The sequence below is a fragment of the Cajanus cajan genome, chromosome 7, assembly GCF_000230855.2.
Source record: "Cajanus cajan strain Asha chromosome 7, NIPB_CcT2T_4, whole genome shotgun sequence".
NCBI lineage: Eukaryota > Viridiplantae > Streptophyta > Magnoliopsida > Fabales > Fabaceae > Cajanus > Cajanus cajan.
Window position 1 is genome coordinate 58,522,882 of NC_138523.1, and position 27,684 is coordinate 58,550,565.

The following is a 27,684-nucleotide window of genomic DNA, read 5'->3' on the forward strand; positions in this document are numbered from 1 at the left end:
TTGAGAACAACCATGAATATTTACAAACAAGATAAAAATTAGATTTAAAATATTTTTAAAAAAATACTATAACTCCCCTCAAAAAAAAAATACTATAACTATAATTTTTATTTATTCTGTCAAATATTTTAAAAATAATAGTTTCAAAGTCAAAATATAAATAATTATTAAGGTTAACTTAGCTATTATAAGGAATGGATTGGAATAGTTAAAAATGATAGGACATAGGTTTATCATCATTGTAATCATCTTTGTAATTTTCTCATCTTTATTAAAAAAAGTCAAAACATAAATTATTCAACAATTACTTTAATTACACAATTATACAAATTAAGATTCTTCAATTTAAAAATTAAATAAATATTAAACATTTTATCAAGTTTAAACAAAATTATATAAAACAAAGTAATTTAATCTCATAAGTCATAAGTCCAAAAAAAAAATCAAAATAAACTAATATTTCAATTTCTTATAAGTCTAATAAAACTATTAAAAGTCAATAACGAAAACTTAAACAAAACTACAAGAATTTAAATACAATTACAAAATTCAATTACTTAAATAAATACATTTAAGTAATTTCCCGCAAATAAAGGCAAATTGATATTTATCTTTATCTCTATTTAATAACGACTACAAATATATAATATTTAAATCAGTTATAAATAATAATTTAATTATTCATTTACTATTTACCATGAATTTAATCATCAACATTTTCGAATATGATTTTTTTTTTCATTCTTAATTATGCCTTATCACATTTCAGCTCTTTTTTTCTTTTAAAAAAAAGTTAATCATATCAAGACATAATATGCAAATAAATCTATAGAAAATTCATTGATTAAAATAATGCTTGATCAACATAAAATTTTTATAAATATAAATTAATTTTTAATTATCAGTTTTATAATACTATATAAATTACATGAACGAGAAAAAAAACCAATTCTTAGAATTAAAAGTCACCGCAACTTAATTTAAAATGTTTATCTAATCATAGTTAGAGCTGTCAAAGTGGGCCGGTGTGACACCCTCTACCCCAACATCCTCAATAAACATAAACTATATTTATAAAAGATTTTCTTAGAATGATATAAAATAATAAGTATCATAAGGTAGAAGATGCACATTCATAATTCATACACATAAATATTAAACTCAAGAAGTTATTATAAAACAAAGATTATAAATTAATCCCAGTAAAGGTGGCAGTGCCTCCTAGTTAGGAATCAATTTATAATTTATTAAATTACACAAGAAAAGAAAATATTTTTAGAACAAGAAAGACATAAGAGAAATCCTAGCTAAACCCGATGTCACATCCTATCAGAGCATGCCCCAAGAAGCCTTTAGGCCTCATCACCAACATCCTCATGATGATGATCACCTGCAACATAAATTTAAACATATACAAAAAAAATAACAAGGGAGTGAGAAACATCTCACTCAGTTGTAGATGAAGAAATAAAAGTTAAATAGCACACACACATAATCATTATCATATATAATAATTATTTATCATGCAATGATGTCATAGACTCAACTCATAAATATATGCATGTGGCGCCGTACGGAAGTTCACATATCATCATTGGTGACCCTAAGGCACACCTAGTTAGCATATCGTGGGTGACCCAAAGGAACACCTGGTTACATCATTGGTGACCCAGAGGCACACCTTGTTAGTCGTGGGTATGCGGCCTCAGCGGCACACCTGGAGTATATATGCATATGATGCATGTCATACAATCATAAACTTAACATTTCACATGTTACAGAATTTCCTATAATATACCATATCATAAGCATAATTCATACTTATATTATATTTTATTAATCCAATAGTCCAAAGGTCCAATAATTCAATAGTCCCATAGTCCAAAGGTTCAATAGTCCAATAGTCCATTGTCCAACAGTCCAACAGTTCAATAGTCCAAGGTCATTAAGTCAAGGGTCCAATAGTTCAAAGGTCTTTAGGGATCATATAATTTATATTTCCCGGTATAATTATATCCTTAAGTAAAATAGGAAGCTTAATGAAAATAAGGAGGCTCGGCCTTCCATTTAGATAATAAAGTCTAAATTTATAAGTTAATAGGAGACTTAGTCTTCCATTCAATGAATATTTTAGAATAGTAAAAGTGAAGTTATCCATTAATTATAATTATTAATTACCGCAACAAGAAAATCAAGTAGTACAAACAAAACACAGTAATAATATATATTCAAATAATCAAACAACAGACAAGGGATCGGGAGCCAATCCAACAAACAGACTATTTAACAATTATTTCTACACCCCCAAGCAAGGTTTCCCACTCCCCCCTTACCTGGATAAATAGGAATTTGGGCAGAATCTCCTCTCTTTCTCCTTAAACCGGAACCGGAACTAGAGCAGAACCTTCTCTATTCTCCTCCTCTTTTCACAACCTAGGCAGAACCTTCTCTCTTATTTTCTCTTTCTATCTCTCTAGAATTCCTTCTCTCTAAACTTTTCTTCTCTCTAGTTATGAATTTTCAAAATCCTTAGGTCCCTATTTATAGAAATTTTGAAGTTACTATGCACTATGCACTATTTATTAAAATAATAATATAATTACTATTCATGAATAGTAAAATACTATTCATCCAAATAATTTGAGTTTTGACGTAAGTGCTTACGTTTTTTTCAAAATTACTATTCATATGAATAGTAAAATACTATTCATAAATACGTATACATAAATAGTAAAATACGTATATGTAAATAGTAAAATACAGGAATAAAATACTTATTCACATAATAAATAACTCTTTTCATTTGAATAAAATTTTGGGATATTACATTTCTCCCCTCCTTTAAGAAATTTCGTCCCCGAAATTTTCCTGAAATAGAAAAGGATAATCTTCACGCATCTTGCTTTCTAACTCCCAAGTAGCACTTTCTTCAAAATGTCCTCCCCAAACGACCTTAACCAAAAGAATTTCCTTTCCTCTTAGTTGTTTCACCCTCGTATCATCAATTCTTAAAGGAACTGTTTCATAGGTGAGATTATCTTTCAATTGAACATTGTCAGACTCGATGATATGGGAAGGATCATGGACATATTTTCTGAGTTGGGAAACATGAAAGACATTATGAAGATTTGAAAGAGATGGGGGTAAGGCAATTTGATAGGCTACTTCACCAATTCTTTTAAGGATTTGATAAGGACCAATGAAACGTGGAGTAAGCTTACGCGATTTTAGTGCTCTGCCTACTCCTGTCCAAGGAGTAACTTTAAGGAATACATGATCACCTTCATTAAACTCAAGGTCCTTTCTCCTCTTATCACTGTAACTCTTCTGCCTACTCTGAGCTGCTCTCATTCTCTCCTGGATCATCTTAACTTGTTCAGTAGTTTGTTGAACTATCTCAGGTCCTAAGATAGCATTCTCTCCAGGTTCTACCCAACACAAAGGTGTTCTACATCTCCTACCATATAGAGCTTCATAGGGTGCCATCCCAATACTGGAATGGTAGCTATTGTTGTAGGTAAATTCTATCAAAGGTAGGAAACTATCCCAACTACCCCCATGTTCTAAGATGCAAGCTCTCAACAAGTCTTCCAAAGATTGAATAGTTCTTTCGGTTTGGCCATCTGTTTGGGGATGGTAGGCTGAACTCAATCTAAGCTTAGTGCCTAGAGCCTCATGTAAACTGTCCCAAAATCTAGAAGTAAACCTAGGATCTCTGTCAGAAACTATACTAGTAGGAACCCCATGTAATCTCACAATCTCACTTATGTACAACTTGGTTAGTCTCTCCAAAGAGTATCTAATGTTAATGGGAATAAAATGGGCAGACTTAGTCAATCTATCTACAATAACCCATATAGCATCTAAGTTTTTCGTAGTTTTAGGTAATCCAACTATGAAATCCATAGAGATGCTATCCCATTTCCATACAGGCACATCCAAAGGTTGCATCAAACCTGAAGGTTTTTGGTGTTCTACCTTAGCTTTTTGACATACTAGGCAGGCATACACAAATTCCTCCACTTCCTTCTTCATCTTAGGCCACCAAAACATCTTCTTAAGGTCTTGGTACATCTTAGTGGCTCCTGGATGAATACTAAGGCTACTCCTATGTCCTTCTTCAAGAATTGCTCTCTTAAGTTCAGGCACACTAGGAATACACAACCTATCTCTAAACCTCAATACTCCATCTATTCCAATTTTAAATTCACTTTCCACACCTTGATTTAACTTCTCAACTTGACTCAATAGGAAAGGATCTACCTTCTGACCTTTTCTAATTTCATCTATCAAGTTATTAGTCACCTTCAAGGTTCCCAACCTAATACTCTTAGAGGTTAGTTCACACCCTAAACTCATATCCCTAAATTCCTCAATCATGTGCAATTCCCTCATCATTAAAGAAGAAATTCTCAAGGATTTCCTACTCAAAGCGTCAGCTACCACATTAGCTTTGCCTGGGTGATAGTTCAACTGAAAGTCATAATCCTTAAGAAACTCTAACCATCTTCTCTGTCTCATATTTAATTCCTTTTGGTCAAACAAGTACTTAAGGCTTTTATGATCACTAAACACCTCAAATCTAGATCCAAACAAGTAGTGTCTCCACAACTTAAGCACAAATACTATTGCAGCTAACTCAAGATCATGGGTAGGATAGTTTTGCTCATGGGTTTTAAGTTGTCTAGACGCATAGGCTACTACCCTTCTCTCCTGCATAAGTACTCCACCTAAACCTGATTTGGAAGCATCACAAAATACCTCAAAAGTCTTGCTAGGGTCAGGTAATACTAACACAGGGGCACTAGTTAGTCTTCTCTTAAGTTCTTGAAAACTCTCTTCACACTTAGAGTCCCACACAAAAGGTTGGTTTTTCCTAGTCAATTTGGTCAAAGGTAAAGCTAATTTAGAAAAACCCTCTATAAATCTTCTATAATACCCAGCTAGTCCTAGAAAACTCCTAATCTCAAAAACTGACTTAGGTGTTTTCCATTCAAGAACCGCCTCTACCTTAGAAGGATCTACAGCTATCCCATCCTTGGATATCACATGCCCTAGAAAATTTACACTCTCCAACCAAAATTCACATTTTGCCAATTTAGCATACAACTGTTTCTCCTTAAGGGTTTGAAGAACAATCCTAAGGTGCTCAGCATGCTCCTCCCTATTCTTAGAATACACTAGGATATCATCTATGAAGACCACTACAAATCTATCCAAGTAAGGGTGAAAGATCCTATTCATGTAGTCCATGAAAACACTAGGTGCATTAGTCACACCAAAAGGCATCACTAAATACTCATAGTGCCCATAGCGGGTCCTAAAAGCAGTCTTTGGGATATCCTCGGATTTCACTCGGATTTGGTGATAACCTGATCTCAAATCTATCTTACTAAACACACAAGCCCCAACTAGCTGGTCCATAAGGTCATCTATTCTAGGCAATGGATACTTATTCTTAATGGTTACCTTATTCAATTGTCTATAATCTATGCACAATCTCATGCTCCCATCTTTCTTCTTGACCAATAGAACAGGCGCTCCCCAAGGTGAAACACTAGGCCTAATGAATTGTTTCTCTTGTAGTTCCTCTATCTGTTTCTTAAGCTCAACTAACTCTTTAGGAGACATCCTATAGGGTGCTATAGATATGGGTGCGGTACCTGGCACTAAGTCTATACTGAACTCAATCTCTCTCTCAGGTGGTAAACTAGACACATCCTTAGGAAATACTTCTGGAAATTCTCTCACTAAGGGAATCTCATCTAGCTTATTCTCAGTCTCAACTGTTAATGAAGATAAGATCATGTATACCCTTTCATTTTCCTTTAAACAAGTTTTAATGTTAGAAGCACTAAGAAATTCCGTACTCTTACATTCACAAAATGAAATGGATTTATCAAAGCAATTTAAAAGAACATGGTGAGAAGATAGCCAATCCATACCAAGGATTACATCTAATTGACTAAGAGGCAGACAGATTAAGTCAACTAGAAACTGTTTATCAGAAATTGTCAAAGGGCATTTTAAACACACTAGGGATGTAGTTACAGAACCATTAGTAGGGGTTTCAACAACTAAATCAAAATTTAACAAAGACACAGGCAATTTCAGTTTTTGGACACAAGAGATGGAAATAAAGGAATGAGTTGCACCAGAATCAAATAGTACAACAAAAGGAGTCTCAGCTATGAAACAAGTACCTTGTATCAAATTTTCTGACTGAGCAGCTTCAACACCACTAAGAGCAAATACTCTTCCTACAGTCTTTGGTCGTTCGGTTTGCGATCCTGATCCAACGACACGTGTTCTTGGTGGTTCAGAACATTGAGTGCTAATATGTCCTTTACCACTACAGTTGAAACAGGTAATCTCCTTGTCACGACATTCTGACTTGTTATGACCAACACGTCCACACTTCCCACATCTCCTTGAAAAAGTAGATCCTCCAACACTTCCAGTAGTATTTACAGTGGTTCCTCTAGTAAAGGAATTACTTCTATTATTAATAGTCATATTCCCTTGAAATCTTGTAGGGTTGGAATAAGGCTTACTTCTACTAGAAGTATTAGAATTCACTGTACGAGCAGGGCCTCCAGCTCCTTTATAGAAAGCAGCACGAGCACGGTTGTCACGATCATAAATACTGCACTTATTGACCAGAGTGGGAAAATGATATATCTCCTGATAATTGATTGCTGTTTTCACTTCAGGACGCAGACCATTTACAAACTTTATGCATTTGGCCCTTTCCCCACCTTCACCATGATAGTGTGTACAGTAGCGGACCAAAGCATCAAACTTTGCAGCATATACCTCTACTGTATCGTTTCCTTGTTTTAGTTCAAGAAATTCCATTTCCTTCCTACTCCTTACATCATCTGGAAAATATTTTTCAAGAAAGACCCTCTTGAAGTTCTCCCAATTCAAATGTACGCCTCCATCAATTATCCTCCGAAGTGCTCCTTCCCACCAAAAGTAAGCATCAGCTGTCAGCATGAAAGTGGCTAGCTTCACTCTCTCTGTAAGGGGACAATCCATAACATATAGCACACACACATAATCATTATCATATATAATAATTATTTATCATGCAATGATGTCATAGACTCAACTCATAAATATATGCATGTGGCGCCATACGGAAGTTCACATATCATCATTGGTGACCCTAAGGCACACCTAGTTAGCATATCGTGGGTGACCCAAAGGAACACCTGGTTACATCATTGGTGACCCAGAGGCACACCTTGAGCGGCACACCTGGAGTATATATGCATATGATGCATGTCATACAATCATAAACTTAACATTTCACATGTTACAGAATTTCCTATAATATACCATATCATAAGCATAATTCATACTTATATTATATTTTATTAATCCAATAGTCCAAAGGTCCAATAATTCAATAGTCCCATAGTCCAAAGGTTCAATAGTCCAATAGTCCATTGTCCAACAGTCCAACAGTTCAATAGTCCAAGGTCATTAAGTCAAGGGTCCAATAGTTCAAAGGTCTTTAGGGATCATATAATTTATATTTCCTGGTATAATTATATCCTTAAGTAAAATAGGAAGCTTAATGAAAATAAGGAGGCTCGGCCTTCCATTTAGATAATAAAGTCTAAATTTATAAGTTAATAGGAGACTTAGTCTTCCATTCAATGAATATTTTAGAATAGTAAAAGTGAAGTTATCCATTAATTATAATTATTAATTACCGCAACAAGAAAATCAAGTAGTACAAACAAAACACAGTAATAATATATATTCAAATAATCAAACAACAGACAAGGGATCGGGAGCCAATCCAACAAACAGACTATTTAACAATTATTTCTACACCCCCAAGCAAGGTTTCCCACTCCCCCCTTACCTGGATAAATAGGAATTTGGGCAGAATCTCCTCTCTTTCTCCTTAAACCGGAACCGGAACTAGAGCAGAACCTTCTCTATTCTCCTCCTCTTTTCACAACCTAGGCAGAACCTTCTCTCTTATTTTCTCTTTCTATCTCTCTAGAATTCCTTCTCTCTAAACTTTTCTTCTCTCTAGTTATGAATTTTCAGAATCCTTAGGTCCCTATTTATAGAAATTTTGAAGTTACTATGCACTATGCACTATTCATTAAAATAATAATATAATTACTATTCATGAATAGTAAAATACTATTCATCCAAATAATTTGAGTTTTGACGTAAGTGCTTACGTTTTTTCAAAATTACTATTCATATGAATAGTAAAATACTATTCATAAATACGTATACATAAATAGTAAAATACGTATATGTAAATAGTAAAATACAGGAATAAAATACTTATTCACATAATAAATAACTCTTTTCATTTGAATAAAATTTTGGGATATTACAGCCGGGACCCGTGGGCCAACCCGGCCCACCTTGAAAACGGGCCGGGCCGGGCAAAAAAAAATTGAAGTTTTATAGTAGGTGGGTATATTTCAACCCGGCCCACTTTGACCCGGCCCACCCGGGCTAAACCCGTGGTGGGCCGGGTGGCCCACCAACCCACCATTTTTTTTTTCAATAAAAATTTGAATATGATTTGTAGTTTATTTTGTATGATGATATATTGAAAATTTTTATTTTAAACTTTTATCATGATTTGTATTTAATTTTGTATGATGAATTATGACTTATAACTATTAATGATGTTAATTTTATGACTATTATGTTAATTTATAATTAATTTAAAATTTTGAATTTTATTAATAATTTTTTTTTAATTTTTGGTGGGCTGGTGGGTTGGCCCGTATAACCCACCAACCCGTGGTGGGCCGGGCCGGGCCAAATTTTTTTTGAAAAAATTACAAGTGGGCCGGGTTGGGTTGGCTCGTTTTTAAAGTGGGTCAAGGTGGGCCGGCCCACATGGGCCGGGTTGGCCCGTTTTGACAGCTCTAATCATAGTTAATCCAATAGTAAAAAAAAATTAGATCTATATTTATAATATAATCATTGTACTACGAAATAATTTTGTTGGTATAAAATATTGATATATTACTTTTAAAAATATATAAATGTTTGTGTTTATAGAATGACTAATATATTAAATTTATATAAAATTATTAAAAAAATAATTATTTATATATTTACATTAAAATAATTATATACACAGATAATATTATCCAATCATGATCCATCATACATGATAAGCTTGAACAATCACCCTAAAAGACATTGAAAGGAAGACTAATCTTTTATAGAAAATAAGTGTTTGATAAGTGCAGAAAAAAAAAATAATTATGCTTGAAAATCATGATTAGTTATAATCATAAATCCTAGACACTATTCTTGAGAATGATTAAAATTTTTAATTACAAATATTTTTAAAAATATTTATAAATATTATCTAGAATTAATGATTTTTATTATATTAAATAAATAAATAAAAATAAGATGATATTTTTATCGTATTAAAAAATTTTCTTTTATTTTTAAAATGTTAATTTCCCACCTTTAGTCATAAAATAATTTTGTGAGAAATTTATGTAAAAACATTAATGTTAAACAATATTTCCTGAAGATATTTTTTTTTAGTAAACTGCTTATTATTTTCTAATAAATAAGAGTATCACATTACTTTTTTTTATGTTAAAATATATAATAAACTATATATTTATCTCTTAAAGATAAGATTTTCTATATTATTACTCTCTTATTATATTAAAATATAATAATTTAATATTTAACTTAACATTGCTCGAGAATATATTTTATAAAATTTTAAAATATATTTTTAATTAAAATATATGTTAAAATATTTTCAGTTCATTATAAATCTCCAGAAAAGTTGAATTTCGATTTCAAGTCTAAACTAATAGAATTAAATAGACTTAATATGTCATGCCACTCCTGTAAAGTAGTTGGTAGTGTTTAATTTTTATGGTAAAACAATGTATATTCATTAAACTCTTTATATTATTTAGTAAAAAAATTATTTAACATGCAATTACCTAACTTTACATATGTTTTAAATTTGTATCCTATTTTCAATTTTTAATTATTATCTTCTAGCATGTAATTAAAAAAAATCTAATAAATCGTCAAATTGAACTTTAAAATAATTCAAGTAAATTTTTTTATAAAAAGACAAATGCAATTTAAACTTTTAGATTTAATTTTTCAAATAAATTCATTGATTAACTTTTAGAAAATTCATTGATTAAAATTGGCTACATAATATTCATGAGTTTGACTCATCTACACCACAATACAATTCCAAGAAACATAAAATGGCTTTTTGTAATATTTTTTTTTTTCATTAATACACTGCGTGTGTTGGAGGTTGCGATAATAACCATTTGATTTATTTCATTCAAATTATATATATATATATATATATATATATATATAGTCTTTTAAATTTAAAATAAATTAATTTTTATTTCTCAAATTTAAAATTATTATTTTTAATCTATAATTTTTTAAAAATTTAATATATATATGTGTGATAAATTAAAATAATTATATATTATTAATTAAATTTAATATGATCTTTTTTATTATAAAAATATTAGTAAATAAATTTTATATAATAATATTTTATAAATTTTTTAACAAAATTTGAGTATAAAAATAAATAAAAAAATAATTTTTAAAATTATAATAATTAAAAAAACCAGTTTTAGAAATGATTAATGTGATAACCAATTGAAAGGCATTATTCTGAATTCTGATACCGGACCCACCCACACTTACGCTTTCAGTTTGGCACTTGGCAGCTATATATAGGAGTTAGGAAGTTAGGAAGTGCCTTGAACTGATCTGTTTCAAGATATAAGTTATTAATATAAATAGAAGTCTCCAGCACTCTACAATATCTACATTAGTCATGACCAGATTTGGTGAGAGAAAAGGAAAAAACGAATAAATTAAAAGACATTATTTTTTAATATATAAATATGTTATTAATAATAAATATATTTATTTTTCTTTATCAAATAACGTACAATTTATTTATTTATTTTCTTCTTCTATTTCATTTTCTTAAAATCTTTCAACGTCTAAACAAAACACAATATTAATATTAGCCCTATCAACAAAAGATACATTTCATGAAATCAAATGTGTTTGGCTACGGATATATTATGTGGGTCAATTTTATGACAATGAGAGTCAATGATATAATAGAAAAGAATTATTTTAAAAATGAAAAGTAGCTTAACTTAAAGTAAAAAGTCTTATTTGTAAAAAAAAACTTATTTTTAAAAGTCAATAATCGAATGATCTAATTTTATTTAGTTTATTTATAATAATACTAATATTTCAGTATATATATATATATATATATTATGAATAAAATTTATTATAAATTATATTAATTTAAAATTTATAGAAATAAATGTTTTAAGCACATAAGTTATATTTTATATTTGTAAAAAACAATACTATTTTAAAAATATTATATTTAATTTTGAAAAATATGATAAATACAAATTGAACTATATAAAAATTTAAAAAAAAAATTCTAAAACCTCCCATTAAAAAAAACTTAAAACATTCTCTTTAAAAATAATTTTCTAAAAAATATTCTTGTACAAGATAATTATTTATATTTAATATATAAACTGAATTTAAATTTAATGTTTTGACCTTACAAAAATATAAATTATTACATTTACTATATAAATTCAAAATAACCATCAACTTATGAAAGATCTTATTATTTATAGTATAGGATAAACAATGTTAATGTTATGAAATTCTATAAGGGTCAAATCCATCTTCTCGATCACATTGGATTGAGATTTTAATGAATTTTTTAAAAAATTAATTATAAAAAATCTTGTAATATTTAATTAAGATTTTTTTAATATAAAAAATATGTGATATTCAATTAAAATAATTATAATTTTTAAGAGTTCATTAAAATTTAGTGATATTTAATTAAGACAAATAAAAAACATTTAGGAATCGATCAAAAATTAGTAGTATTTAATTAAGATTTTTTATTTATTTTAAAAAAATATTTTTGTATTTAAAAATATAAAGATTTTCAATGGATTATTTTGAATACAAAATTTTATAAGACTTTTTAATATAACTTATATGTAATTCACTCGTCAAATAATCTCACTAAAACTTTTGAGATTTTGCACGACTTTCTTCTCTTCTATTTCTACTCTTTCTTCTTTTTTTTCTTAAATATTTTCTATTATCTTTCTTGTTTTTTTTTTTGCTAGGCAAAAATGAATAATATTAAAAAGGGAATACAATGGGTACTCTAACTCATACAAAGCTAAAACATAACAGAGTACATTAGTAATAAATCACCAATTCACCAAACACAAACTACTAAAACAAACCATTATTCTGAATGAAAATTTAAGCTAATTACAAAGAAATTCACCAAAACTTCAACAATTAATAACTAACAATTCAATACTTGTGATACACCAAAACTAGATGCAACAAACTTGTAGTACATGGATGTGGAGATAATGACAATTAAAAAGGCACCAGCCACATACTTATTGTGACACCCTCTACCCCAACATTAATACGCAATAAATTTAAACAAAACATTTTTTTTCCTCTTTGAAGTAAATAAAATCTTTCATAGTTTGATAACATCTTTCATGATAAAATATTTGTCTCATATCATAAGGTAGAAGATTCACATTCGTAACTTATAAATCATAGAAAGTTATCATGTAAGTATCAAAATTCAAGATATCATATAAAATGAAAATATAGATTAATTCCAGCAAAGGTGGCAATGCCTCCTAGTTAGGAATTAATTTATAACTTTCAAATCATGTAATAAAAATAATATGACAAAGATATACATTTTAGTCTTTTCTCAAGAACGTTAAAAATTACAAAAGAAGAGAAAATTAAAGCTTATTAAAATATTAACATCCAAGATAAGCCTAACTATGCCCGATGTCACATCCTATCAGAACATGCCCAACTGAAGCCTTAAGCCTCACTACCAACATCCTCATGATGTTGATCACCTGCAACATAATTTAAACATATACAAAAATAACAAGGGAGTGAGAAACTTCTCACTCAGTTTTAGGTGAAGAAATAAAGGTTAGATAGCCAACAAATATAAATCACATATAAATAATACACATAAATAATCAATATCACATATATACTTATTTATCATGTTATGATGTCATGGACTCAACTCATAAATGCATGCATGTGGCGCCATAAGGAAGTTTCACATATCATCACTGGTGACCTTAAGATACACCTTGTTAGCATGTTACATCGTGAGTGACCCTAAGGTACACCTTGTTAGTCGTGGGTGACCATAAAGTACACCTTGTTAGTCGTGAATATGTGGCCTCAGCGGCACACCTGGAGTCATATATGCATATGATGCATGTCATACATTCATAATTTCATTGACTCAACATTTAACTTATTACATAATTTCATTTAGTACATCATGTCATCATTTTTCATGTTTTTATAATCACAGCTTGTCTCAATAGTCCATTCTTAGGTCTCATGTCATTTGTCCATATTTCACAAGGTCATGTCATAAATACTCCTCATAAGGTCCGCACAGGAATTCACAGAGAACATTCTTTTTCATATTAAAACTTATTTATTTTTAGCATTAATTCCATATTCATTTATTACTTTCAAGGAACAAAATAACAAAGAACAAAGTAACAAGGAACAAAGTAACAAGGAACAAAGTAGAGCAAACAGAAAAACAGAACAACAGGCAAGGGATTGGGGGCCAATCCAACAATCAAACTATCCAACAATTATCCCCACACCCCCGAGCGAGGCTTCCCACTCTCCCCCTTACCTGGATAAGCAGGAGTTGAAACTTGGGCAGGACCTCCTCCTCTGGATTCCCTCTTTCTTTCCCTCTCTTTCTTTCTCTTTCTCTTTCTCTCTCTTTCTCTCTCTCTCTCTCTTCCTCTTTCTCTTTCTCTCTCTAAGATTTTACCTTCTCACTCAGTATAATTTTTTCACCCCCTGCCTCTTATTTATAGGCATTCTGGGGTCCCCAGAATGACCTGTTTTGAATTCGGAACGGCCCGTTCCGGATCCTTCGAATATAGGCAAATTTTTTCACTGGAACAACCCGTTCTAAAATCGGAACAGCCCGTTTTCAAATAGCAGAACGGCCCGTTCTAAAATTAGAACGGCCCGTTCTGGGATTCCTTTTTACACAAATTAATCATAAGTGGAACGACCCGTTCTCACCACCAAAATGGCCCGTTCTTAAATCAAAACGTTCCGTTCTGGGGATGATTTTAACCCACGTTGACCATACTTGAAACGGCCCGTTTCCAACTAACAATTTTAGGCTATTTTATTACCCTGAAACGGCCCGTTCCACTTTCTAGAACGCCCGTTCCGCCTTTTGGGAACAGCCCGTTCCGCTTTTCGGAACAGGCCGTTCTGAACCTAAAAAAACCAGAATTAATTTTTTTTTATAAATAATTTAAATTATTACAAACCTTTAAAATATTCTATAAAGCCCCTTTTAATTAAGTAAAAGAATAATCTTCATAAATATAAAAATAAATAATAATTAATAGTCTATTAGTAGAAAATTTGGGGTGTTACACTTATGATGCCGAAACAAGGAGCTAAAGCTTGCAAATTATAACCAAAACAATGGGAACCCCTTCACAAAACATCAATCACAATAGATAGCAAGCTCATGTTAAAAAATTAAGACATGTACATGGTTATGCAGACCAAGAAGAGAATTGATAGCAAAAGTTGTATTATCTTTCTTGTTTCTTTCTCATATTCTTTTTTTTTATTTTAATAAAAAGACTTTACAAGTTATGATAATAATCCTCAAAATGAAAATGAAGTTTTTAATTTATGACATGTATTCTTAAAAAATGTGATTGAAAAGATATTTAATATTTTTAAATCACGCTTCACAATTTTTAAATAAAAGATTTTTATTTCTATTTAAGATACAAGCTCAACTTGTATTAACATCTAACATTACATAACTTTTTTTTTTTTTACAAAAAGTGTCATTCTAATAAATTTTTAACTGAATTAATAAATGAATCTTCATATTCAATATTATCAGTTAATAAAGGCCATAATTTTAAACATATTATTCACATTCAAGTGCATAAAAATGAATATGTCAATATATTTATGACTAGTATAACTTTAAATATATGAAAAAATATTAGTTAGAATGATATTAAAGTCAATTATTTATCAAATGATAGAGACAATTATTGTCAAAAGATGAAAAAATTGTATTGGTTTTACTTTTTTTTCTTCTTATTTATGTTGTATTTTTTTTATTAAATTTTATAGTATTGCAAATTCATATTTTTCCATGAAATTTATAAAATCATTTAAAATCTTATAATATAAATTCATTTAAATCTATTAAAACCCATTGGAATCTGAATTATAAAGTCTTAATTAAAATTTAATTTTTAAAAACCTTTTAAACAATTTAAAAATTATGACATTTTAACATAATCTTTTAAAATTTATTAACTATACTTTTTCATATTAATTCTTTGTTAGGACCATGCCTGATATATATAGCTTTAATTTTGAAATATTTTGATATGACTTTTATTATCAATCAAAAGAGAATAATTGGTTTTTTTAGTCATAAATGTAACAGAATTTCATATGGTCAAACTCAATTTAAATATTTTTATTAGATAATATATATATATATATATATATATATATATATATTACATGATACTATTATATAGTTAACATCATCATTGAATATATAAGATATTTTATGGTTAAAATATTTTTTCTAATAATTTACTTATTTTACTTTTTAGTCTTTATAATTTAAAATAATTATTTTTTACTTTTATACTTATTTTTTTTAATCTTTTTAGTCTCTATAGCTTAAGACAAAATATTTTAGTCTTTATACTTACAATTTTGTCCTTAATTTTTTATTTATAATATTGTCTATTTTTTGTTGCTTTTGTATAGATCTTCAATTTTGTGAGAGTAAAAAAACATCTCAATAATAATGAGTGTTGCAAGTGAAGATAAAAAAGATATAAAACATCAAAATATATAATTTAAAGTAATTTTAATAATAAAAAATTGATATTAGATACAAAGTTGAATTAATATATATATCTATCATATTAACATGAGACAACATCATAGTTAAAAAAAATAGCAACTAAGACTAAAAGAATCAGAAAACTGTGAATATATGCACTAAAAAATTGAAAAAGATAAATATAAAAATTAAAAATATTTATTTTAAATTATAAAAACTAAAAAATAAATAAGTGATATGAAAACCAAAAAAAATATTTTAACCTATTCTTATTAATTTATTTTTTTAATTTATAAAAATTCCAATAACAACAAGAACATTCAAAATTAAGATTCTCTTATGTTAAGTTACTGTTAGATTGGCTTTGATAGTTTATTTTTATTAGATATTTAGTTATAATTAAGAATATTAAGTAATGTCTATTTCATACTTCTATAAAAATGATGGGGGTATAAAATGTTTCATTGAGATCATGAATCATGAAGGCGTGAACTACGTTGATTGTAATCATATAACAATGAATAATCAAACGATAGTATTTTCTTAAAAAAAATTAAAATCAAATGACAGTATTTGTGAGTTTAATTTTTATATACTGTTAGTGTATAAAACATGCCAAGTAGCCAAAAAAAGGTTTGTTGATATAATTTAAAAAATTATTACCGTAAAAAAATTTAATAAATTAACTATATATAGTAACTTATATTAGACGACCTTGTAAAAATTATTTACATTGTCAGTTCATATATTATTTAGTATTTAGTCATATTTTTTATTTATTACAATTTATTAAAAGAAAATAATCATTTAACAAGTCATTAAAGATATCGATTTGGTCGGTAAATTACTTTTTTTAATAGTTAATGATTGCTTAAAAGCTTTTTACACAAATTAATGAATATAATATTTTTTTTTCTTTATAAAATAATTTTAATGTTTTCTAATCTACGTTTATTTTATTTTTACTCCATAATAAATACAATGTGTAAATTAATTAAAACAGGAGACATAAGTAATTTTGAGTGCATTGTGTAAATTATTGTTGGAAAGTCATAACCAAAAAAGATAAACAAACATACATAACAGTTGGAGGACTTTTGCCTGGGGAGCTCTTAAAGGGGTGATCAGTTTTTTTCAAAGGAGCTTCTACGAGGAAGTGTTACTCTGCTATATTCCATACCTTCACTATTCTACTCTGTCCCACCCAAATGTGCCTTTCCTCATGGCCATGAGAAATTTTACAAATTTAAAAAATTTAAAAAATTTTGTATTTAAATTATTTTAATTTCAATTTTTATCATTTTAAAATTATTTTATTTGGATAAGTCAATTTTAAATTTTAAAATTTTAAAATTTGATTCCATCATGATAAAATTGATTGTTAAAATATATTCATATATTGAGATTTTTAAATTAAATTTTATAAAAATAAATATTAACCAATTTTAAAATATTTAATAATTTTAAAAATTAATATTAGATAATATTTAATAATTTTAATAATACTTTTGAATATTCAATAATTAAAAGAATAAAAAGATAAAATAAAATATACAAGTGAAATAAGAAAAACAAATATGATAAATTTCAAATTCTTACTTTTTTGGAGAATTTAAAATTTTATTATTTTAAAAATTTTCACAAATACTTGAATTTCAAATTCTTTGTAAATTTCTCATTCAAATAATACATTTCACCTCAAAAAACTTGAATTCTTCGAACTAAATAAATTATCCTATTTAAATTTTCCATCCAAACATACTCTTAATTTATTTCGAAAATTTAGATCCAAACTTATCCAAAACCAACCCATATTTAGGCCTAATACATATCAATTAAAATGACATTTTACTTACTATATTATACATGTAAAGTAATTATTAACTTTACTAATTACTAGTTTTCATCAAAAAAAAAATTATAAGTAGTCATATTTAATAAATGCTTTATTTGAATAAACTTTTCATAAGAATTTGTAGGAGGAAAAAAAAAAGAAAAAAAATAAGTATTTTCACAAATTAAAATTAATTTATGTATAAGTTATTTTTTGTTAAATTTATGTATAAGTTAATTTATAAAATTTCTCTCATATAATTTCTCAAGAAAAACACATTTTCAACTTACACATAACCTATTGTATATGAAAGAAAATTATTTTATTTAATTTTTAAAAAAAATTTCCGTTTAAAAATGTTTACAGATAATAAACAAATCCTAGGTCTTCTCTCTCAATTATCAAACCAGGTCGGAGGATTTAAAATGAAAAAAAAAAAAAAAGTGAAGTAAAAATCTGCAAAAGAAAGATACTCCAATACGACGATGGGTTTAAGCGCATTTTGACTAATGTGTTTGTGTTATGTGATTTGGAATATGCAAAAAGGATTTGCAGAGTAGATGAGAAGGTGGGCGTTGGCAGAAACATGTCACTAGCAATAGGCATTTACTTTTAAATTTTTTCTATGTTCACACTTGATCCTTTATGTATGGATTGGTACAACTAGTTAGTGACCGTGTAGTTTAGGATCGTTCAATAATTTTTTTCAAACAATGATTATGATGTCTAGTTTCACGCATGATTTTTTTTTTAAATAACAATAAAAAAAAATGAAGAAAAATGAGAAGGAGAGAATTTTTTTTTTTGGATGAGTATAACTCTCCATGTGTTGTTTTCTTTGATAGTTATTGAAGGAAGATGCGTGTTGTTATGATGTTTTTGAGTTATTGTACAATATAATGATGAAAACTGATTCTGTTATAATGTTCTAAGGTGTTATCATGTGGATTGAAATTTTGTTTAAAGTTATACGATACTATGTTGTAAAGTTGGTTCATATACATGTTATATGATGTAAACTGGTGATTGATTCATATATATGATTGAGAATGATATATATGAATGTTTAAACATATATCCTAACATGATTTGACATGCATGTATGTTGATATGAAGATGATGATGATGAATAAGATGGTGAATTGACCATGTATGTGATACATTATTGCATGTGATGCCTTATGGCATGCTGTTCATGTTGTAAGTTATATATGAAAGTTGAAAGTTGTACTTGTTGATGATATGTAGGATGTTGTTTAAGTTGTTAGTGTAGTATAAGTTGTACACGCATATTGTTGCTATGTTGATTCTTTCATAAGTTTACTCCTTTTTTTTCTTTTTGTTGAACTGTAATGATCATACTTGACATGAGGGTGGTGCATGAATAATTTGTTGGCTTTAATGTTGGTGGATGGTCATGCTAAAGGTGACCTATTTTGTATATACTACCTGATGCAATATTTGTTGTATAGAGACGTTGATCAACGATAAAGTTGTGTTTGCTTACAGTATGTATATTACATGTATATTGTATATATGTACATGGTATATATATAACGTATTAGAATGAATTATTTTAAGTTTTATGCACCTTATATATATAATTGTTGTATGTATGTTCGGGTGACTATCGCAAGACAATCCTAATGTATGTAGTTGAGTAGTTTATATTTTTTGATACATAGTTATTGTGCTATATTAAATGTAGTGATCTGTCGGACCGTTACATTCGACGAACTGCTACACCAACCCACTCCAACATGCTATTTGGCCTAAGAGACTAGTGAACTAAGATACCAAACCCGATTGTCAATTTTTGATAAGTTAGTGAATCGTGACTCTTTTTGTCATCTCTATTTTAGTGTTAATGGAAGGAGGGAGCTCCATTTATTTTAATTGCTTAATTTCCCGATTATATTGAATAATATTTATTTGACATATAGATAGTTTACTATTAGCTCCTTTCTGTAAAATATTTTTTTAAGTAATTTATGCTCTTTAATAAAACTAGTGAATTCATTTAGTAACATTAAATTGATTACGCTGTTAAAAAAACAAACTGATTACAATTATCAATAATGTTACTCAGTCATTCACTTGATAGAGCATCACGATTCTATGCCAATCCCTATTCACCATGTTTTTTTTATTTATTATTCTAACCTTTATTAACTCTCTCATTATCAATGAAATGATATAAATCTCTTTGGTAAAAGAAACATTAAATTGACCTATAATTTGAATTTAATTTTCAAAACTGTCCTTAATATATTTTAAAGTATTTATTTATTTTTCACTTAAGTGTTCCTCGATTACCTTATTAAATCTTATCGAGAAGATATTAATCATCTAAAAACTAGATCTACTCACTCCGATTCTATAAAAAAAAATAGTTTATCTCGTTAATTTTCATCTTCTGTTACTTTTTCTAAAAATTATTAATTAATTAAAAGTATTATAAGGAAATAATTAACACAAAAGATAATTAGAAAATAATTTTATAAAAAGAAAAACAAACAATAAAGTGGAAAAATTATATAACGATAGAAGTAGCACATATGATAAAAAAAATAATTAGTTTCAAAATATTATATATATATATATATATATATATATATATATATATATATTAAATACATATTTTTAAATCGCAAAGTCACAAATTAGTGAAATTACGTAACTCCGTAACGACTTTCAACATGAGCTAATGGGGTGGCCGTCCATAACTCATTGTTGGAAAGATACAATGAAAATATTATTTAATCTATATAATATTAAAAAAATAATTAAATTATTAAAAATCTATTAGAGAAAATAAAATAATTCTGAAAAGATAATCAATAACCAATTTTTCACTACTCAACAAAAATCAATCAATAATTTAAAAAAAATAAATAAGTAATATTAGATATAAAAAAATATATATATTTGATGTGTTATTGATTTATTTCTCCTCTTTTTTCTTTCGTGGTGTGAACTTTTATAAGTATTATTGTAAAATCATAAATAAAAATTGTATTTCTTTTCTGTATTTATAACTAATATATATTTTTCATATTTTTTAAATCATAACTTCTTTTATTATTATAATAAAATCTCAAAATCATGAATCTTTATCTCTTTATCGATCATGAACTTTTTTTGTAACGTGTCATTATTATTGATTCAATTTTTTTTTGTCCCATAATAATCTTTAATGATAATTTAATGTCCGAATGTTCCATATTTTTAATTTTTTTTTATGTAACTTAGTATTTAAAAGCTTACATGTTTACAATTTTGGATTTAAAAATTGGAGTGAGAAATAATATTTAAATATTTATGAAGTTGGGCAAGATACCAAAAAAAAAGTCCCTGGTATACATAGCAAAAACACATTGACCTCACGCATATTTGTTCGAGCTTTTTAGGGCAAGACTCAAAAATTAGAATTTGGATCTCTCCATTTATTGGTGTCCATTTCTTGTCTAACATTTTTTGCTGCCAAACATTGTTTTTTCTCTCACTATATTTGTGTGTGGTTCGAACTTTCATGTATTCATATGCTAACCGGTGATCGTAAGTAGCTGATCATGACTGATCATAAACACCTTTCAGTACATGCCTGGTTTGTTCTTCTTTCTCTTTCATTCTCCCTAAGTTTTAATTTGCTTTTAAGGGAAAATTAATAGCATAATTTTTTATTGTATCATCAATGTATGCATTCAAGAAAGGAAAATTTGCAGTTGCAGTAGAGACGGATACAGGCACTTGACAAAGGGGGGCCTGAATTTTTCCTGCTATATAATTATTTAAATATTTAACTTCAAATAATATAATGTATTAATTAAAATTTATAAATATTGTTTTGGAAACTTTACAACATTCTTTATTATGTGTTTATCTGAAAATTTTCATATTTTTTCAATTAAATCTCTTTGAATTTTAATTAATACATTATATTATTTTTCATATCAGAAAATAATTTTATACTAAAATAGAATCTATTTATACTAATAATAAATAAATAAAACTTTTAAGGGAGGGGCCAAGCCCCTGCCATGCTGTCCTTTCTGGATTTGTCACTGAATTCCAGTGTTGTAATTAACATATCAAGCAAAAAGCTTGTGAATTAATCATCGATTTGCTTTTGTAACTACTTTTAAATTTTATTAAATCACTCTCTACCTCAGCAGAACTGTTTGACAAAATTTCTTAAAATATTAAAAATGAAACATAGATATGTTTTAGATTCTTTTTTCTTATGAATAAAGGATCTAATTGCTACAGGGAAGCCTCGTAAAATCCATTTGGCAACTTTCTCTCTATTTCCATATTTTAACAAATCTTAAATTTTTTTTGGTATAGAAGATTATCTTTGGAAAATACTAACTATATTTTATAATAAATATAAGACATTTAAAGAATAACATGTCAATTTTGATCATAAAAAAACTCGTTATATGAGATTATATAACTAGGTTGTAAGTTAACTGAAATATATATGTTAACCAAAAATTCATAAAAAGAAATTAAAAATAAATAAATCATAACGATTCATCATGTCACTACATTTTATAATTCAACTATTTTTAGCTAAAAAATATAATATAAGTATCTAAGGTTAACATGTAAACAATTATTGAAAAATACATGTCATATTATAAATATAGAGAGATAGAGGAAGGATTCACTTACTTTAATAGTAAGTTAATTTATACTTACTTCACTTAATAACTCATATTTTATATTAAATTTTAATAATTTATCCATTAAATTAAAAATTCTCAATGCATAGATTACATCTGTAAATTTTTAAAAATTTTGAATATTAATGAAAATATTTTTAAAAATACTACCAAAGTAATATTTTGCTACATTTTAATAATGTTTCAAGTTTTTATAAACTAATTAGTATTAATATAGATTATATTACCATTCATACTTTATAACTTCTACCTACAAATCCTTTAAGAATAAAGATATCCTAAGTTTTTTTTTTCTCAAGAAAATATATCTTAAGTTAGTCACCACCAAATCTAATCATATATAAAAAAAATTATCTTTTTTTAGACCAAAATTTATTTACCTTAAGTTTCACTCTATAATTATATATTTTCTTTATGTGTCATTCTTTTACTTTATGTAAAAATTTAATTTTATAAAATAATTAAAAATTAGTTAATATTTTTTTTGTCATTTTTTACTTGATATGATACTTAATCTAAAAAAATGATATTGAGATAAAAAAGAATATTACTATATCTATATTAAATTTTTGAAAAAAATATATTATCATAATCTATTAATTTAATTTATAATAAATTTTAATAAATATAAGTAAAGAAATGTTGCTTAAAAATGTTAAATATATTAGTGCATAATAATCATGTTAAAGAAAGGTAATTATTGTTTAAGAATGCTAAAAATTTGTAAAGATGTATGTAATAGAACAATAACATAAATATTATTAATATTGTTCTTTAGTGAAAATAAACATATTTTCAATGGTCACCGTTAATTTTAAGTGTTGAGATAAAAAGTCAATTTTAATTGAGTATACTCGCTCCAATCATGGTGGTGCAGATTCGCACGACCTTTGTCATCAACTTCACAAAGTGCTCCAAATCAAGATCATCTAACAAATTTGAGTCAAGATTTAAAACCATCGTTCTAGGGTTTGATAGCGAGGAGGAGTATTGTGTAGTCGTTAACATCAACATTGTAATTATTATCCGAGTCAAGATTTGTTATCGTTGCTGAAGTCAGCGTCACCGATAAGAGGTGCTAGGGGTTTAGGGCTAAAGGTTACGAGTAGTTTATTGCAGGAATATTGTCTTCACACAATATCTCAACACTTTGAACCCTCTTATATGTCATTGTCATTGTTGTTGTCGAGCTCCAAGTTTTGGAATTACATGCAATACTACATGGAAAAACCACCACCATAATTCGCATTTGACTATGCCAGTGTCTTCAAGAACGATGTAAACTTCTTCGAATCCTTCAAGATGCCTTTAAAGCAAAACCAACATGAGGTGCACAAAGTCCTTATCAGTGTTGAAATCTGCCAGAAGGCCCAGAACCTTACCTTTGCCATGTGACACAACAAATTGAATAGAATAAGCGAAAAATTAAATTTGGAGCGGAAGATCAAACAGTTTTTTTTTTTAACAAAATAGTCATTTATCATTAAAAATAAATTTTACATTACTAATTTTTTTTATCATCAAATAAATGTAAACCGTTTAATTTAATTTTCATATATTTAATAATATCTTTTACTTCTCTGTTGATAAATTATATAAAAATTATACTTTATTTTATAGATGCAGCCATGAAGCACATGGTATAAGAGTATACCGTAGATTTAGCCTTTTAATTGCAGTCAATATCAACTTACAGGGGCGTTTATAAGTTTTGTTTCTTGTCTGCTTGGTTGGCCTAATCATAAATTCCCGATATGGTAAGTTAAAGTTTGTTGATTCTTCCTCTGTGGTGGCAGTGGCACACTTGGCCACTCGGAATTTGTTCCGTTTCATCAAAGATAATCGTATAATAATTACCAAAAGATAATTGAATGATAATTATTACTATCTTCTTATGACATGATAGATAAGGCATGGTACTCTGAGCAGTACACGCATGTATGATAAAGAGAGAGTCAATTAATACTCCATATTTAAAAATTTTACACTTTCGTGTTTTCCCCGTGTCACGTTTCTCCATTAAAAATCAGACAACTGGTCTGTCTGCTCCATTATTTAATTTCTAGGTACGAAAATTAAACTACTCTTACACGATCGGATTTCAAATCACACTATTTTTATTTTATTTATTTGACGTCATCCCTTTTCATTATTATGTTAGGATTTCAATAACTAGTGTTTTTGGTGTCAATTACGAAAAAGATGTATTAAAATAACCAAGTTCGTAAAGACATTTGTTTGCATTTTCTTTATATATATACATTTTTTTATAAGAGTTAGGTTAGAATTATTCTTTCTACTATTTTTTTATGAATATTATATATAGTAAATGAGCCCTATTAATTTGGAGAAGTTGAACCAACCATCGGCCACCAACCTTAGCCATGAAAAGAAGGTAACACGTATTCCACCCATTTATGTGGCTATTTCTGCTGGGAAAATAGTAGTTGAGAACATCCAACATTCTTAACCCTATGGTATGGACCAAGCTACAAATGGAAAGAGAAGCAGCACAAAACAAACAAAGTTGAGTTTCTGTTAAGCAAAACTCGTACAATAACAATGGTGATAGATACTATTACTACTTTTTGAAGTTACACCAACCTTCAAATTTGATTTCGAGGCTTTATCAAACAAACGGACAACGTAACATTATATTGTCACCATCTATTGTTAATGTACGACTATTCAAAACCGATTTGTTTATGAACACTATGAGAGATAATGAAGATGAGGGAAAGAGAGAATGAGAGAAAACTAAACTGTATTATTGAATTGAATGAATACTAAAAAAATACATGCTCTAAGAGGTAGAAAGGAACCCCTTTATATACACAAAGAAATAGCCTATATTGCATAACTAAAATTCTACAGAACTAAAATTCTTATTATTTTTGGTTATCTCTTATACCCTCCCTCAAACTCAGGGTGGGATGTAGACGAACTCTGAGTTTGTTCTTGCAATGATTGAAGGCAGGAAATGATAAGGCTTTAGTGAGAATGTCTGTTGTTTGTTCTGATGAAGGAATATGTTGGACAGCCAATTGCTTCTTTTGAACTTGATCTCTAACAAAGTATAAGTCTATCTCAAAATGTTTAGTCTTGGAGTGTAAGATAGGATTGGTAGATAATAAAACTGCACTCAGGTTGTCACAATATATTATGGGTTTGCTTGTTGTAGGAATGTGAAGCTCATATAGAAGGTTCTTTAACCATGTCATTTCTGCAGTTATAGCAGCAATACTTCTGTATTCTGCTTCAGTTGTAGATCTGGAAACTGCTTGTTGTTTCTTAGAAGACCAGCTTATAGGATTAGCTCCAAGATATATTACATAACCAGTAGTTGATTTCCTATCTTCCAAATTTGATCCCCAATCTGCATCACAGAATCCTTTGATTGAGAAGTCAGGAGACTTGATGAGATGTAAACTTGTATTGAGAGTTCCACATAGGTACCTTAGGATTCTTTTGACAGCCATCCAGTGAGGATTCCTAGGAGCTTGCATGTATTGACAGACTTTGTTAACTGAGAAAGCAATTTCTGGTCTTGTAATTGTGATGTATTGTAAACTACCCACAATGGATCTGTATTGAGTTATTTCATAATGAGCTGTTCCTTCCAAAGGTTGGAGTTTCAAACCAGCAACCATTGGTGTTTTGATAGGTTTAGCCATGTGCATATTGGTCCTGTTTAAGAGATCATTGATATACTTTGTTTGAGTCAGCATTAGAGTTCTATTAGGAAGTTGATCCACTTGAATGCCAAGGAAGTAATTTGGAAAACCAAGGTCTCTAACAGGAAATTCACTTTGCAATTGTTCAACTACAGAGGAGATAGCAGATGTAGAGGACCCACATATGATTATATCATCCACATATACAAGAATAAAGGTGATATGATCCTTGTGAAATCTGATAAAGAGAGAAGAGTCCATTTTTGCATAATAGAAGCCAATTCTAGATAAGGATAAGTGCAGCCTTTCAAACCAAGCTCTTGGAGCTTGTTTAAGTCCATAAAGGGACTTTTGTAGTTTGCACACAAGGCTTTTGTCAGTTTGAATAAAACCTGGGGGTTGAGCCATGTATATATCTTCTTGAAGGTCTCCATTTAGAAAAGCATTAGCTATGTCAATCTGTCTCATATCCCAACTCCTTGATACAGCAATGCTTAAGATAATCCTAATTGTTGCAGGTTTAACAACAGGGCTGAATGTTTCAGAGAAGTCAAAACCATCTCTTTGATGGAATCCTTTTGCAACCAACCGTGCTTTATGTTTATTGATTGAGCCATCAGAGTTAGTTTTGACTTTAAAAATCCATCTGCATCCTATCAAGTTTCTACCAGCAGGAAGAGTAGTTAGTATCCAGGTGTTGTTCTTCATTAGGGCCTTGTATTCTTCCAACATAGTCTTCTTCCAATGTGGAATAGCCATAGCTTCTTTGATAGATCTAGGTTCATGAAAAGGGTTAAGATCGAGTTTAGGAGTGGTTGTGACAATGTTGTATGCTTTTGGTTTATGGATTCCAGCTTTAGCTCTAGTAATCATAGGGTGAATGTTTGGGATGTCAGTGGTGTTATTGGTTGATGATGGTTGAGTTTGTGTTTCAAAATTAGTTGGAGGTAAGGTAGAGGTGGTTGTAGGGGAATTTGGTGGGAAGATATTTTGTGTGTTAGAAGGATTTGCTGTAAGAGAAGGTTGAATAATTGGAATAGATGGAACAGCTAAAGGAACATCATTATCAAATTTATTTCTGCATGGACTAGAGAAAGCTGAATTAGTAGCAAAGGGGAATACATGTTCATTGAACAATACATGCCTACAAATAAATATTTTTCCTAAAGAAGATAAACACAAATAGCCTTTGTAGGAAGGTTTGTAACCAATAAATATGCATTCTTCAGACCTAAAATCAAATTTATGTTTGTTGTATGGTCTTAAGTAAGGGTAACAAGCACATCCAAACACCTTAAGATTGTTGTATTCTGGTTTTGAAGAAAATAGTTTCTCAATTGGTGAAATCAGTTGTAAAGTAGGTGTTGGAAGTCTGTTTATTATATAAACAACAGCTTGAAAGGCTTCTCCCCAAAACTTAAGTGGCATAGATGCATGAGCTAAAAGAGACAATCCCAT

The 27,684-nt window shown here is 28.5% G+C and overlaps 1 protein-coding gene across 1 annotated transcript; it reads right to left on the reverse strand.

The window, feature by feature from the left end:
- Positions 1-1,092: 1,092 nt before the first annotated feature.
- On the reverse strand, positions 1,093-27,684 carry LOC145950106 (uncharacterized). The gene is made up of 4 exons (XM_083061037.1): positions 25,464-27,684; positions 6,723-7,022; positions 2,334-6,602; positions 1,093-1,390 (listed from the first exon to the last, which is right to left on the reverse strand). The coding sequence occupies exons 1-3, from the start codon at positions 27,682-27,684 to the stop codon at positions 2,842-2,844; spliced, it is 6,282 nt and encodes a 2,093-aa protein (XP_082917163.1). The 3' UTR covers positions 1,093-1,390; positions 2,334-2,841.

Coding starts and splice junctions, on each gene's coding strand:
- LOC145950106 (XM_083061037.1), bottom strand. CDS start 27,684: ATGGGATTGTCTCTTTTAGCTCATGCATCTATGCCACTTAAGTTTTGG. Junction 7,023..25,463: donor CACCCTGAGTTTGAGGGAGG/GTATAAGAGATA, acceptor GTCCCCTTACAG/AGAGAGTGAAGCTAGCCACT. Junction 6,603..6,722: donor ATGCATAAAGTTTGTAAATG/GTCTGCGTCCTG, acceptor CTTTCTATAAAG/GAGCTGGAGGCCCTGCTCGT.